Source organism: Oncorhynchus masou, chromosome 2 (assembly GCF_036934945.1).
Source record: "Oncorhynchus masou masou isolate Uvic2021 chromosome 2, UVic_Omas_1.1, whole genome shotgun sequence".
Taxonomy (NCBI): domain Eukaryota; kingdom Metazoa; phylum Chordata; class Actinopteri; order Salmoniformes; family Salmonidae; genus Oncorhynchus; species Oncorhynchus masou.
The window spans coordinates 30,833,273-30,848,517 of NC_088213.1; the positions used below are offsets into that span (position 1 = coordinate 30,833,273).

Below are 15,245 nucleotides of genomic sequence, written 5' to 3' on the forward strand. Positions count from 1 at the left end.
CACCTGTCTACCAGAAGCCCATGATGAGCTGTTCAACACCTGTCTACCAGAAGCCCATGATGAGCTGTTCAACACCTGTCTACCAGAAGCCCATGATGAGCTGTTCAACACCTGTCTACCAGAAGCCCATGATGAGCTGTTCAACACCTGTCTACCAGAAGCCCATGATGAGATGTTCAACACCTGTCTACCAGAAGCCCAGCGGTGTGGAACACATCTAAGCTGCATAATCTTGATTAGTGAACACACAGGTGCCAAAAGGTATGTGACAACTGAAGCAAAAAGAAACTGAATGTTTAGGTTCATTAGGCTCACACTAGTGTGAACATTTAATTTGTCTCCTTATAATCTACAGTTCCCTCTTTGTATTCATTTTGCGTTACTGAAATGGAACATAATTCCATATATTTCTTTCAGAGACACATTCAGTTCATCCTATTTCACAATATATATGGTGTTACACAACAAATTATTAGATGGTTATTTTCTGGATTCCCTCCAGAAACCACAAATCTAGATGATCTGTTGGACTTGTTGACCTAAATGGTTAGAGCTTTACTGTAAGGGCAAGATGGAGCATGTCCCACAGGCTGTGGTTCCTCTCTGGCAAGAGGAGGGGTGGGTAGTGTTCAATTAACTTATGGTGTGTCACACTTACAGAGTCACCAGGACTGACATAGAAGAAATAACAACCAATATCGGTCTAATAGAATTTCTGGTATATTTGGATTTATTATGGATCCCCATTAGCTGCTGCCTTGGCAGCAACTACTCTTCCTGGGGTCCAGCAAAATTAAGGCAGTTTATACAGTTATAAAAACATTACAATACATTCAGACTGTGTGCCATCAGGCCCCTACTCCACCACTACCACGTATATACAGTACAAAATCCATGTGCGTATATAGTGCATATGCTATTGTGTGTGTGCATGTGTCTGTGCCTATGTTTGTATTGCTTCACAGTCCCCGCTGTTCCATAAGTGGTGTTTTGACATGCATATGATTAATATTAGTTCTCTGTGTACATCCAAGGGCCAGCCATGCTGCCCTGTTCTGAACCAATTGCAATTTTCCTAAGTCCTTTTTTGTAAAGTGTACTTTTCTACAAGCTTCAATGGAATTGGGAGACATCACTTGCACAGTCACTACAATCTAAGCTGGTCCTAATCTGTTTTAGCTTGAGAGCCCTGTAGCTACTGTGTAAGCAGAAATGTCAGAGGAGGAGTGACGGAAGTGGAGGCAGGTTCCTGGTAAAGGTCTGATTCAGAGCTAGCTTTCCCCACCCCTTCCTCAGCTCTCACTGGTCCCTATGTGGGCCCACTGACCTCTGGGCTAAAGACCTGGGACTTCTGTCAGGGGTTTCCCACCCAACCCATGCTGCCTTCTCGAGGCCCTCTCACCAGGACTAATCTCTGTGTACCGTTAAACCCAGAAAACGCAGACACTGGGCCATTTTAGAGGACGTTGTCTATGTAAGGATATGATACTTACACTCCTCATGGGTCACATCTCATCTTGAGATCAGCATGTGTAACTTGAATTTTCACAAGTTACACATGCAATGGCATCAATGCATGATTTCCGTGCACAGAACTTAAGTTGGGATCAAGCTCAGAAGCAATGTTGTTAAAGCCAGAGTGAGTGTGTTGGGGTCATAGCTGTTGGACCGCTTATTGCTCTCTGAGCTGCCGAGGAAAGTCCCTCATTTTCAGGAATGTCTGCCGTCCGTTTGCCAACCACACCCAGAGATTGATCTAGAGATAGTGGAAGCTACAATCTAAGCAATCTATGTAGCTTCCACTATCTACATCTATCACCATCTACTAGGAAGGAAAAGAAACCAAGAGAAAGTGTGGTAAACTACACCACAATAGAAAATCTCATCTGACACCAGAACACTCTGCTCTGACACCAGAACACTCTGCTCTGACACCAGAACACTCTGCTCTGACACCAGAACACTCTGCTCTGACACCAGAACACTCTGCTCTGACACCAGAACACTCTGCTCTGACACCAGAACACTCTGCTCTGACACCAGAACACTCTGCTCTGACACCAGAACACTCTGCTCTGACACCAGAACACTCTGCTCTGACACTAGAACACTCTGCTCTGACATCCCACCCTTGGAGGACCATAGAACACTAATGAGCTGAACCATCGAACATGGTCTTTTCTGTCTATCTTCTCTCCAGTACCGGGCGTGGCTGAGGGCCAGTTTCCGCCCCAGTCCCTTTAAGGACCAGGAGCAGGTGGGAGCGCTGCTGAACCAGTACATAGAGCAGCAGCAGCAGGAGAACCAGAGGAGAGGAGGGGACCAGGGCTGGATGAACCAGGCCTCCAGTGTCTACCCTCTACCCTACAATGCCTATAACGGCTCTGGGGGCAACAAATGAGCCAAGGGGCCTCGAGTCTCCCTGGTCCCACCAACCTCCAGCTCAGGCCTGCCTAGAGAGTGACACAATGGCCTACTCCCAAAATCACCCCTAGGCACTTAGATCTGAAAGGATCGGATGGGTGTAGGGCCAGGGATTTCTCTTGACCAAGATATTCTCCAGACCCTAGTCCTAAGCAATATGGGAATAGCTCCACCCTGCCCTCTGATAGACTAGGTGGAATTGTCACCCTATTGCCTGTAACTATTTACTACTTACAGGTCCCAAGTGCATAGGGGTATTTTGGGGGCATTGGCTAACTGACTCTCTCACCACTGCACTACCTCCCATGTCCCTCGTCACCTTCACCACTGAACTGACCTTAGTGCAGCCTGATCAGGAGCTCTGATGCTCACTGAAGCCTTAGTCCAAACACCTCCACACCTCAACACCTTGACCTTACAGCCACATACTACCATGAGGCTTCACCTGTCCTCGCCTCAACTCATCTCTAAACCCAACGGATCAACTTTTAAGGCCAAACAGATAAAGAATTGTAGGACTAGCAGTTTTTTTTCTCGTAATAATCTGCCTAAGACCTATAACTAGGACCTGGTTAGGTCACATGATCAGGAAAAAGTCCTACACCTAACTTTACATTATAATAAATTATTATTAATATGTTTATCAATATGTTATTACATGGTACCATGGTTAGATGGAAGATCTGATTGGTGTTGAGGGTTGAATGGACATGTGAATGAACATAAGATGCTCTCCACCCTAATTTAAACTGATCCAGCTACTGTATACCTGCATGTGATAAAGCTTTAAATAACAGCAGCTTTGCCATAGAAAATGAATGCCTTGTTCCAGCTAGTAAAATGAAGGATCATCACAGCCCAAAGTCATAATATGGGGTCTTCCTAAAATCTACCATAAATCTTCCTTGGAAATTTGCTTATCAATTTATCATAAGTTATAAATATAATTTTATTTTTAGGGAATTTTTAAGATCTTTGTTAACTGTTTAGTGGTACAAATTCTGTTGTATGTATCTGCTTTATTAATATTCAAATGTACACTTTCATTGTTTGCCAAAAAATATATGCTAATAAATACTATTATGAAGCCCAAGCAGCATATTGAGACTGAAACAACCTTACAGCAATTTTATAAGGCTGGCTACAAACCAAAGTAGTTATGATTTGATAATAAACTAATGTGTGTGTGTGTGTCGACACGTACATGTGTGTGTGCAAGAGATAGAGAGAGCTTGTGCTTGAAAGTGTATGGTACTGGAGCATCAGCTCTTGTACCAAGAGGCTCTGCAACAGCTTCTATCCCCATGCCATAATACTGCTAAATAGCCACAAGACTACTTCATAATCCAGGTAACCACTAATTAACTATCCATACTGACCCTGACGCTATGCACACTCACAAGACTATATATACACACGTTACACTCTCTCACACTACACTGTCACTCTCACATAAAACCCTCACGCGCACACACACACATACACTTCTACACATATGCTGCTGCTACTATGTTGTTTATGTTCTTATTATCTATGTTGATGACGAGTCACTTTACCCTGCCTTCATGTACAGTGCCTATTGAAAGCCTACACCCCCTTCAACTTTTTTCACACTTAGTTGTGTCAGTGCTTTAGAGCTGTTTGGGAAACGCTGATTTTTAATTGCTTTGGTACTAGTTTCGCAAGTATGTGATAAAATTTCACAACCCTTAATACAAAACTCAAAACATATCCTCAAAAAGGCTGTTTTTTAAAACATTAAGAGGTCAAAGACCTGGGCATGGGCCCCGTCAGAGGACTGTTGTCTAATGAAGCCCGGGCCATCGTCATTGACCATGTGGCAAACAGAGGCCTTACCATGGCAGAGGCTGCCAAATTAGTTCACCCCGATCTAAAAAGATCAACTATCAATTTGATAATGAGAACATTCCGCCAAGAAAAGCGGTAAGTCTGCAGGATATGCACAATGCTTTGTCATTACATTTACAGTAAATGGCACTGTAATGCATGTAAATTCACAAAATGTTACTGTATTCTTACAGTATGATCTATTGACAGTATACTCTGTTCTACAGTCAGACTTGACAGAAGACCCCATGGTGGTGGCCGTGTGCTGACCGACCAGCAGGAGTGGGCAGTGGTGGAAATGGTGAGGACCAGGAATGACATACGACTGTCTGAAATAAAGCAGGCCATTGAGGGAAAACGATGACATCATGTCACAAGAATTTTCAATCCCAATGATGATAACAATCACTATAGCTTTGACCAATTTCCCCTAGTTTGTAAAGCTAGGATTAATAAGAATTAGGCATTCTGCAAAAGGTTAGCCCCCGACTAGCAATTTCCCCTAGTTTGTAAAGCTAGGATTAATAAGAATTAGGCATTCTGCAAAAGGTTCGTTGTAGTTTATTCATGAGAGCTCTAAAGTCAGTCTTTATAACCACCTCTACACACACACACAGGTTTATCACTTTTCTACCAACCTTGGCAGTTTCTCGCCGTTCTCTCCTCCCTAGATTAGAGACACCTTGGAAGTGATAACCAACAGGCCCTCCTGTTGTCAGCTTTTTCAGAGTTATCATGTGTATTCTACCAGCCTCTGTTTTCTCTCTCTTACACATTATTAGAATTATAGTATTATATGTTTCAGGATGGAATTCTTTAGTCATTACATTAAACATAGAAATTCCTTTATCACATCCCCATGAGCGTGACTCCCTCCTGGCCATGGATGAGGCATGTTACGACATCAATGCAGACCAAATGTCAAGCTTGGATTCGCCATGCCAAAAGATTTTTCCCGTGGTGCATCAACAATGAGGACATTCACTGTGATGTGGATGGGAATTTATGGCCAAATGCAAATTAATGCGTGCTAAACGTCGTGTTATATTAGCATTGATTTCATTTGTTTAATTTAATTTCTTACATTATATTACAGACAGTACAGCTATATTGTAATTATATTTTTTGTTGTTGCATGAATGGTTGTAGAGGAGGGTTGTAGTGGATGTCTTCATTGATCACACCTTTTCTGTACATTGCTCTGTTAATTTTACCTTCTGTCCTGATTAGTCCCTGACAATAAAAAACATCCCCATAACATGATGCTGCCACCACCATGCTTCACATTAGTGTACTTTGGCTGATGTGTTGGGTTTGCGCCAAACGTAATGCTTTACATTTAGGCCAAATAGTTTCATTTTAGTTTTGTCAGACCACAAACATTTTGGCCACACGGTTACAGAATCTCCCAAGTGTTTTTTTTTATATACTTCAAATGGGATTCAATGTGGGCTTTCTTGAGTAATGGCTTCCTTCTTGCCACCCTACCACACATGCCAGATTTGTGGAGTGCTTGGGATATTGTTGTCACATGCACACTTTGACCAGTCTTGGCTATCAAATCTCTGAAACTGGTAACGCATATCCCCCTCACTAGCTTTTATGCACCTGCTGTCAGAGGAGCTCACAGATTACTGCACCTGTACATAGCCCATCTATAATTTGGCCCAAACAACTACCTCTCCCCCTACTGTATTTATTTATTTATTTATTTTGCTCCTTTGCACCCCCATTATTTCTCTCTACTTTGCACATTCTTCCACTGCAAATCTACCATTACAGTGTTTATTTTTAAATTTTACTTTTGCCTTTATATCCCACCTTATTTGCTCACATTGTATATATTTATTTTTCTTTTTATTGAATGTTTGTTTTACTCCATTTAACTCTTTGTACCTTCGAACTGCTTTCTTTATCTTGGCCAGGTCGCAATTGTAAATGAGAACTTGTTGTCAACTTGCCTACCTGGTTAAATAAAGGTGAAATAAAAATAAAAAGCCTGTAGCTCTTTCAAAGTTGCCATTGGACTGTTGGTATCCTCTCTGATTAGTCTCCTACTTGCTCAGTCATCAAGTTTGTAGGGACAGCCTGATCCAGGCACTGTCATGATGGTGCCATACACCTTCCACTTCTTAATAATCATCTTATCTATGCTTCAGGGGATATTCAAGGCATGTTATGTTTTTATACCCATCCCCTGATCTGTGACTTTCCACAACTTTGTCCCAGAGTTCTTTTGAAAGTTCCCTGGGGCTCATGGTTGAGTGTTTGCTTTGCAATTCACTACCCAACAGACAGAGGGAACCTACAACCTCTCCCTCAACGTGATCAGGACAAAGGAGATGATTGTGGACTGAAGGAGGACTGAGCAAATACATTTTTATTGGTCAAACACAGGGTTAGCAGATGTTAATGTGAGTGTCATGAAATGCTTGTGCTTCTAGTTCCGACCATGCAGTAATATCTAACAAGTAATATAACAATTTCACAATGAATGAATAAGAATATGTACATAAATATATGGATTAGTGATGGCTGAACGGCATAGGCAAGATGCAGTAGATGGTATAGAGTACAGTATATACATACAGTGGGGAGAACAAGTATTTGATACACTGCTGATTTTGCAGGTTTTCCTACTTACAAAGCATGTAGAGGTCTGTAATTTTTATCATAGGTACAATTCAACTGTGAGACGGAATCTAAAAAAAAATCCAGAAATCACATTGTATGATTTTTAAGTAATTTGCATTTTATTGCATGACATAAGTATTTGATACATCAGAAAAGCAGAACTTAATATTTGGTACAGAAACCTTTTCAATTACAGAGATCATAGGTTTCCTGTAGTTCTTGACCAGGTTTGCACACACTGCAGCAGGGATTTTGGCCCACTCCTCCATACAGACCTTCTCCAGATCCTTCAGGTTTCGGGATGGTCGCTGGGCAATACGGACTTTCAGCTCCTTCCAAAGATTTTCTATTGGGTTCAGGTCTGGAGACTGGCTAGGCCACTCCAGGACCTCGAGATGCTTCTTACGGAGCCACTCCTTAGTTGCCCTGGCTGTGTGTTTCGGGACGTTGTCCTGCTGGAAGACCCATCTTCAATGCTCTTACTGAGGGAAGGAGGTTGTTGGCCAAGATCTCTCGATACATGGCCCCATCCATCCTCCCCTCAATACGGTGAAGTCGTCCTGTCCCCTTTGCAGAAAAGCATCCCCAGAGAATGATGTTTCCACCTCCCATGCATCACGGTTGGGATGGTTTTCTTGGGGTTGTACTCATCCTTCTTCTTCCTCCAAACACGGTGAGTGGAGTTCAGACCAAAAAGCTCTATTTTTGTCTCATCAGACCACATGACCTTCTCCCATTCCTCCTCTGGATCATCCAGATGGTCATTGGCAAACTTCAGACAGGCCTGGACATGCGCTGGCTTGAGCAGGGGGCCTTGCGTGTGCTGCAGGATTTTAATCCATGACGGTGTAGTGTGCTACTAATGGTTTTCTTTGAGACTGTGGTCCCAGCTCTCTTCAGGTCATTGACCAGGTCCTGCCGTGTAGTTCTGGGCTGATCCCTCACCTTCCTCATGATCATTGATGCCCCACGAGGTGAGATCTTGCATGGAGCTCCAGACCGAGGGTGATTGACCGTCATCTTGAACTTCTTCCATTTTCTAATAATTGCGCCAACAGTTGTTGCCTTCTCACCAAGCTGCTTGCCTATTGTCCTGTAGCCCATCCCAGCCTTGTGCAGGTCTACAATTGTATCCCTGATGTCCTTACACAGCTCTCTGGTCTTGGCCATTGTGGAGAGGTTGGAGTCTGTCTGTTTGAGTGTGTGGACAGGTGTCTTTTATACAGGAAACGAGTTCTAAACAGGTAATGAGTTGAGAACAGGAGGGATTCTTAAAGGAAAACTAACAGGTCTGTGAGAGCTGGAATTCTTACTGGTTGGTCGGTGATCAAATACTTCTGTCATGCAATAAAATGCAAATAAATTAATCATACAATGTGATTTTCTGGATTTTTGTTTTAGATTCCGTCTCTCACAGTTGAAGTGCACCTATGAAAAAAATTACAGACCTCTATATGCTTTGTAAGTAGGAAACACTGCTGATTTTGCAGGTTATCAAATACTTGTTCTCCCCACTGTATGAGATGAGTAATGTAGAGTATGTAAATGTGATATAAAGTGCCATTGTTTAAAGTGACTAGTGATACATTTATTACATCCAATTTTTAGTTATTAAAGTGGCTAGAGATTTGAGTTCCGTATGTTGGCAGCAGCCACTCAATGTTAGTGATGGCTGTTTAACAGTCTGATGGCCTTGAGATAGAAGCTGTGTTTCAGTCTCTCGATCCCAGCTTTGATGCACCTGTATGCTTTGATGCACCTCGCCTTCTGGATGATAGCGGGGTGAACAGTGGCTCGGGTGGTTGTTGTCCTTCTTGATCTTTTTGGCCTTCCTGTGACATCGGGTGGTGTAGGTGTCCTGGAGTGCAGGTAGTTTGCCCCCGGTAGCATGCCCCATTTTCATCGACGGGGCTGTAGTGGAGCAGGTTGAGAGCTTCAAGTTCCTTGGTGTCCACATCACCAACAAACTAACATGGTCCAAGCACAAGACAGTCATGAAGAGGGCACGACAAAACCTATTCCTCCTCAGGAGACTGAGAAGATTTGGCATGGGTCCTCAGGTCCTCAAAATGATCTACAGCTGCACCATCGAGAGCATCGTGACGGGTTGCATCACAGCTTGGTATGGTAACTGCTCGGCCTCCGACCGCAAGGCACTACAGAGGGTAGTGTGTACGGCCCAGTACATCACTGGGGCCAAGCTTTCTGCCATCCAGGACCTCTATACGAGGTGTGTCAGAGGAAGGCCCTAAAAATTGTCAAAGACTCCAGCCAACCTAGTCATAGACTGTTCTCTCTGCTACCACACGGCAAGGGGTACGGGAGCGCCAAGTCTTGGTCCAAGAGGCTTCTAAACAGCTTCTACCCCCAAGCCATAAGACTCCTGAACATCTAGTCAAATGGCTACTCAGACTATTTGCATTGCCCCTCCCCCCTCTCCTTTTACGCTACTGCTGCTCTCTGTTATTATCTTTGCATAGTCACTTTAATAACTCTAACTACATGTAGTTAATCTCAATTATCTCAAGTAACCGGTGCCCCTGCACATTGACTCAGTAGCGGTACCCCCTGTATATAGCCTCGCTATTGTTATTTTACTGTTGCTCTTTAATTATTTGTTACTTTTATTTTTACTTGTTGGTTAAGGGCTTGTAAGTAAGCATTTCACTGTTGTGTTCTGCGCATGTGACAAATATAATTTGATTTGAACTGCTGAATTTATCCTGAAATCATGTGAATCACTCCAATTTAACACAGATGGAGGCCAATAAACTGAGTGTGTGATTTTGAAGGTGATTGGTTACACCTGAGGTAATTCAAGATTTCTATCCTATTAACCAACCAAGCTTTTCAATTCAATTTTTTAAAGAGATTTAAATTTAAAAATCCAGAATATTTTTTTCACTTCATAGTTGTGGGTTAGGATCTGTAATACCATTTTAATTCCAGGCTATGAGGTGAAAATGTTGAATGGGAGTGTAGACTTTCTATATCTACCTCAAATCCCTCATCCCCTTTGATCTGATACTGGTACTTCCTGTATATATTTTTACATTTCAGGTTTTAGTCATTTAGCAGACACTCTTATCCATTTTTTTCATACTGGTCCCTCATGGGAATCGAACCCCAACCCTGGCGTTGCAAGTGACCTGTTCTACCAACTGAGCCACATGGAACCTATAAAAGTATGTGAACGTATTCACTTCAAATTAGTAGATTCGGCTATTTCAGCCACATCTGTTGCTGGCAGGTGTATAAAATCGAGCACAAAGTCATGAAATCTCTATAGACAAACATTGGCAGTAGAATGGTCTTACTGAAGAGCTCAGTGACTTTCAATGTGGCAAGAGTGTCTTTCCAACAAGTCAGTTCGTCAAATTTCTGCCCTGCTTGAGCTACCCCGGTCAACTGTAAGAGCTGTTATTGTGATGTGGAAATGTCTAGGAACAGCAAAGGCTCAGCCACGAAGTGGTAGGCCACATAAACTCACAGAACAGGACCACAGAGTGCTGAAGTGCATAGCGCATAAAAATCGCCTGTCCTCTGTTGTAACACTCACTACTGAGTTCCAAACTGCCCTGGAAGCAACATCAGCACAATAACTGTTTGTCTGGAGCTTCATGAAATAGGTTTCCATGGCCGAGCAGCAGCACACAAGCCTAAGATCACCGTGCGCAATGCCAAGCGTCGGCTGGAGTGGTGTAAAGCTCGCTGCCATTGGACTCTGGAGCAGTGGAAATACATTCTTTGGAGTGATGAATCATGCTTCACCATCAAACTGTCCACTTAGGAAGCAACACTGAATGACAAATTTCACATGCTGTTGTGCAAATGGAATAGACAACAGGTGGAAATTATAGGCAATTATCAAGACACCCCCAATAAAGGAGTGGTTCTGCAGGTGGTGACCACAGACCACTTCTCAGTTCCTATGCTTCCTGGCTGATGTTTTGGTCACTTTTGAATGCTGGCGGTGCTTTCACTTTAGTGGTAGCATGAGACGGAGTCTACAACCCACACAAGTGGCTCAGGTAGTGCAGCTCATCCAGGATGGCACATCAATGCGAGCTGTGGCAAGAAGGTTTGCTGTGTCTGTCAGCGTAGAGTCCAGAGCATGGAGGCGCTACCAGGAGACAGGCCAGTACATCAGGAGACGCGGAGGAGGCCGTAGGAGGGCAACAACCCAGCAACAGGACCGCTACCTCTGCCTTTGTGCAAGGAGGAGCAGGAGGAGCACTGCCAGAGCCCTGCAAAATGACCTCCAGCAGGCCACAAATGTGCATGTGTCTGCATAAACGGTCAAAAACAGACTCCATGAGGGTGGTATAAGGGCCTGACATCCACAGGTGGGGGTTGTGACAGCCATTAGGTACCGAGATGAGATCCTCAGACCCCTTGTGAGACCATATGCTGGTGCGGTTGGCCCTGGGTTCCTCCTAATGCAAGACAATGCTAGACCTCATGTGGCTGGAGTGTGTCAGCAGTTCCTGCAAGAGGAAGGCATTGATGCTATGGACTGGCCCGCCCGTTCCCCAGACCTGAATCCAATTGAGCACATCTGGGACATCATGTCTCGCTCCATCCACCAACCCCACGTTGCACCAGACTGTCCAGGAGTTGGCGGATGCTTTAGTCCAGGTCTGGGAGGAGATCCCTCAGGATACCATCCGCCACCTCATCAGGAGCATGCCCAGGCGTTGTAGGGAGGTCATACACACTACTGAGCCTCATTTTGACTTGTTTTAAGGACATTACATCAAAGTTGGATCAGCCTGTAGTGTGGTTTTCCACTTTAATTTTGAGTGTGACTCCAAATCCAGACCTCCATGGGTTGATACATTTGATTTCCATTGATATTTTTGTGTGATTTTGTTGTCAGCACATTCAACTATGTAAAGAAAAAGTATTTAATAAGAATATTTCATTCAATCAAATCAAGGATGTGTTATTGTAGTGTTCCCTTTATTTTTTTGAGCAGTGTATAAAAGCAACAGATACCATTAATAAGAAGTGGCAAGAAGAGTCTTAGGTGGTGAGCTACCGAGTGGCTATGACAGGCAAGCCCCATACTATCATGGAGGACTTCATTCTCCCTGCTGCCGCAGATAAGGCTGGGACAATGCTGGGGGAAAAGGCCAAAAAAACTATACATACAATGCCTTCATCAAACAACACTGTTTCACGACACATCAGTAACATGGCAGGAGATGTTTTGAAACAATTACTGCTTCGCATACAAGCAAGTGAATTCTATGCATTAAAGCTGGATGAGTCAAGAGACGTGGCGGGCCTGGCAGAGCTCCTGGTATATGTCCATTATGTTTATGGTGGGGTCAATTAATGAAAACATCCTCTTATGGAAACCAGGACAACAGGAGAGGATATTTTTTAAGTACTGGACAGCTTTGTGACATCAAATGGACTTTGGTGGTCAAGATGTGTTGGTATATGTACCGATGGCGTAAAGCCATGACAGGGAGACATAGTGGAGTGGTAACGCGCATGCAAACAATTGCTCCTGACACCACTTGGGTACACTGCAGCATACACCGAGAGGCTCTTGCTGCCAAGGGAATGCCTGACAGCTTGAAAGATGTTTTGGACACTACAGTGAAAATGGTTAACTTGGTTAAAGCAAGGCCCCTGAACTCTCGTGTATTTTCTGCACTATGCAATGATATGGGTAGCGACCATGTAACAATTTTACAACATACAGAAGTGTGCTGGTTATCAAGGGGCTAAGTATTGACACATTTTTTTAGTTGAGAGACGAGCTTAAAGTTTTCTTTACTGACCATAATTTTCATTTGTCTGACCGCTTGCATGATGACGAGTTTCTCACACGACTGGCCTATCTGGGTGATGTTTTTTCTCACCTGAATGATCTGAATCTAGGATTACAGAGACTCTCCTCAACTATATTCAAGGTGCAGGACAAAATTGAGTCTATAATTAAGAAGTTGGAGTTCTTCTAATCTGCATTAACAAAGACAACACAGGTCTTTCCATCATTGTATGATTGTTTTGTATGCAAATGAACTCAAGCTTACGGACAATGTCAAATGTGATATAGCGAAACACCTGAGTTAGTTGGGTGTGCAATTACGCAGCTACTTTCCCGAAATGGATGACATAAACAACTGGATTCGTTTTCCCTTTCATGCCCTGCCTCCAGTCCACTTACCGATATCTGAACAAGAGAGACTCATCGAAATTGCAACAAGCGGTTCTGTGAAAATTGAATTTCATCAGAAGCCACTGCCAGATTTCTGAATTGGGCTGCGCTCAGAGAATCCTGCCTTGGCAAATCGTGCTGTTAACACACGGACGCCCTTTGCAACCATGTACCTATGTTAGAGTGGATTCTCGGCCGTCACTAGCATGGAAACTAAATACAGGCACAGACTGTGTGTGGAAAATGATTTAAGACTGAGACTCTATCCAATGCAACCCAATATTGCAGAGTTATGTGCATCCTTTCAAACAGACCCTTCTCATTAACCTGTGGTGAGTTATTCACAATTTTAGATGAACAAATAAGGTTTTATATGTAAGATGGTTAAATAAAGAGCAAAATTATTGAATATTATTATATTATTATTTGTGCCCTGGTCCTATAAGAGCTCTTTGTCACTTCCCACCGGCTGGGTTGTGACAAAAACTCACACTCATTCTTATGTTTAATAAGTGTATTGTATAGTGTGTGTGTGGCAGGCTTACAATGATGTCAAAAAACAACATCTAAGAGTGCGCTGACCCTGATGCTAGAGGGGGTACACAGCTGGAGATTGAATGTTTGAAGGGGTACGGGACTATAAAAAGTTTGGGAACCACTGTACTACAGTATACAATGACATTCTAGACGATTATGTTCTTCTAACTTTGTGGCAACAGTTTGGGGAAGGCCCTTTCCTGTTTCAGCATGACAATGCCTCTGTGCACAAAGCGAGGTCCATACAGAATGGTTTGTTGAGATCGGTGTGGAATAGCTTGACTGGCCTGCACAGAGCCCTGTCCTCAACCCCATCGAACACCTTTGGGATGAATTGGAGCGCAGACTGCGAGCCAGGCCTATCGCCAAACATCAGTGCCCGACCTCACTAATGCTGTTGTGGCTGAATGGAAGCAAGTCCCCGCAGCAATGTTCCAACATCTATTGGAAACCCTTCCCGGAAGAGTGGAGGCTGTTATAGCAGCAAAGGGGGGACCAACTCCATACTAATGCCCATTATTTTGGAATGAGATGTTCAACTTTTGGTCATGTAATGGAGCTCCATTCTTGTGTTTTTTCCCCCACGTGTTATATATTTTTTTACTCTGCATCGTTGGGAATGGAGCGTAAAAAATAATTTCACTATTCAGTCTACACCTGTTGTATTCAGCACGTGACAAATAAAATATTATTTGTGTATGTGTTAGGGAAAGACCCAGAGATGGAGGGTTGGTCAGAGACAGGGTGCCTTCGCCGTGCACCCCAGGCTGGCATGGACACAGTAGTAACAATTAGTGTTCTGTTCCCCTCAGTGAGAAGTCCTTCTCTGACCCAGACCATGCCACCCCCAGCTTCCCCAAACAGTCCCCCCCCATACAGACTCCACCCCTTTCCGTACAGGTGAGGCCAAACCACGACATGGCTCAAATCCTCAAAACGCACCCTGGACATGTGACCTTACCTCCACCACAACTGCTTTTCTTAGTTTCGAAATGATACATACTAAGGCTGTGTGATCACAATACTGAGGATTGGGCACAACAAGTTAACCCTCTCCTCCAGTATTCAACCCTGCAGTACTTGTTGAAACCACTGAACCATTCCTGTGTAGAATAACGTTTTAATATTAGTCAGATGAAATCGGCTATCTGCTGTAGGGCAGGCTATTTTTAGCATATAAACTGAATGTACAAAACATTAGGAACACCTTCCTAATATTGACTTGCATCCCCTTTTGCCCTCAAAACAGCCTCAATTCGTCGGGGCATGGACTACAAGGTTTCGATAGCGTTCTTCAGGAATGCTGGCCCATGTTGACTCCAATGCTTCCCACAGTTGGCTGGATGTCCTCTGGGTGGTGAACCATTCTTTTTTTTGTAAGATTTTATAAACAATACAAAACATACACATAAATGACAACATCATACAAACATTAACTACATCTCACCTGGCCAGACCCACTAGCACACACCCCCATCTCCAGTGCCCGAATCACTTTCAACATGGCCTGAAACTGCACCATTTTTCCCCCTCCGTAGCCCACGCACTTTCAATATTTAAATAATATATCATTACATTTTTCCATTGTATTAATGATGGCGGATTGATCGATTTCCAAGTTTTCTGT

General features: G+C 43.4%; 1 protein-coding gene across 1 annotated transcript in view; it reads left to right on the forward strand.

Moving 5' to 3' along the window:
• The window catches only part of dusp22a (dual specificity phosphatase 22a), a 28,679-nt gene extending 25,162 nt beyond the window's left edge, over nucleotides 1-3,517 (forward strand). Inside the window, exon 7 of the mRNA XM_064992302.1 lies at nucleotides 2,201-3,517. Coding sequence (XP_064848374.1) covers nucleotides 2,201-2,401 — 201 coding nt within the window. The 3' untranslated portion in view covers nucleotides 2,402-3,517. The remainder of the gene's footprint in view (nucleotides 1-2,200) is intronic.
• The last annotated feature ends 11,728 nt before the right edge of the window (nucleotides 3,518-15,245 follow it).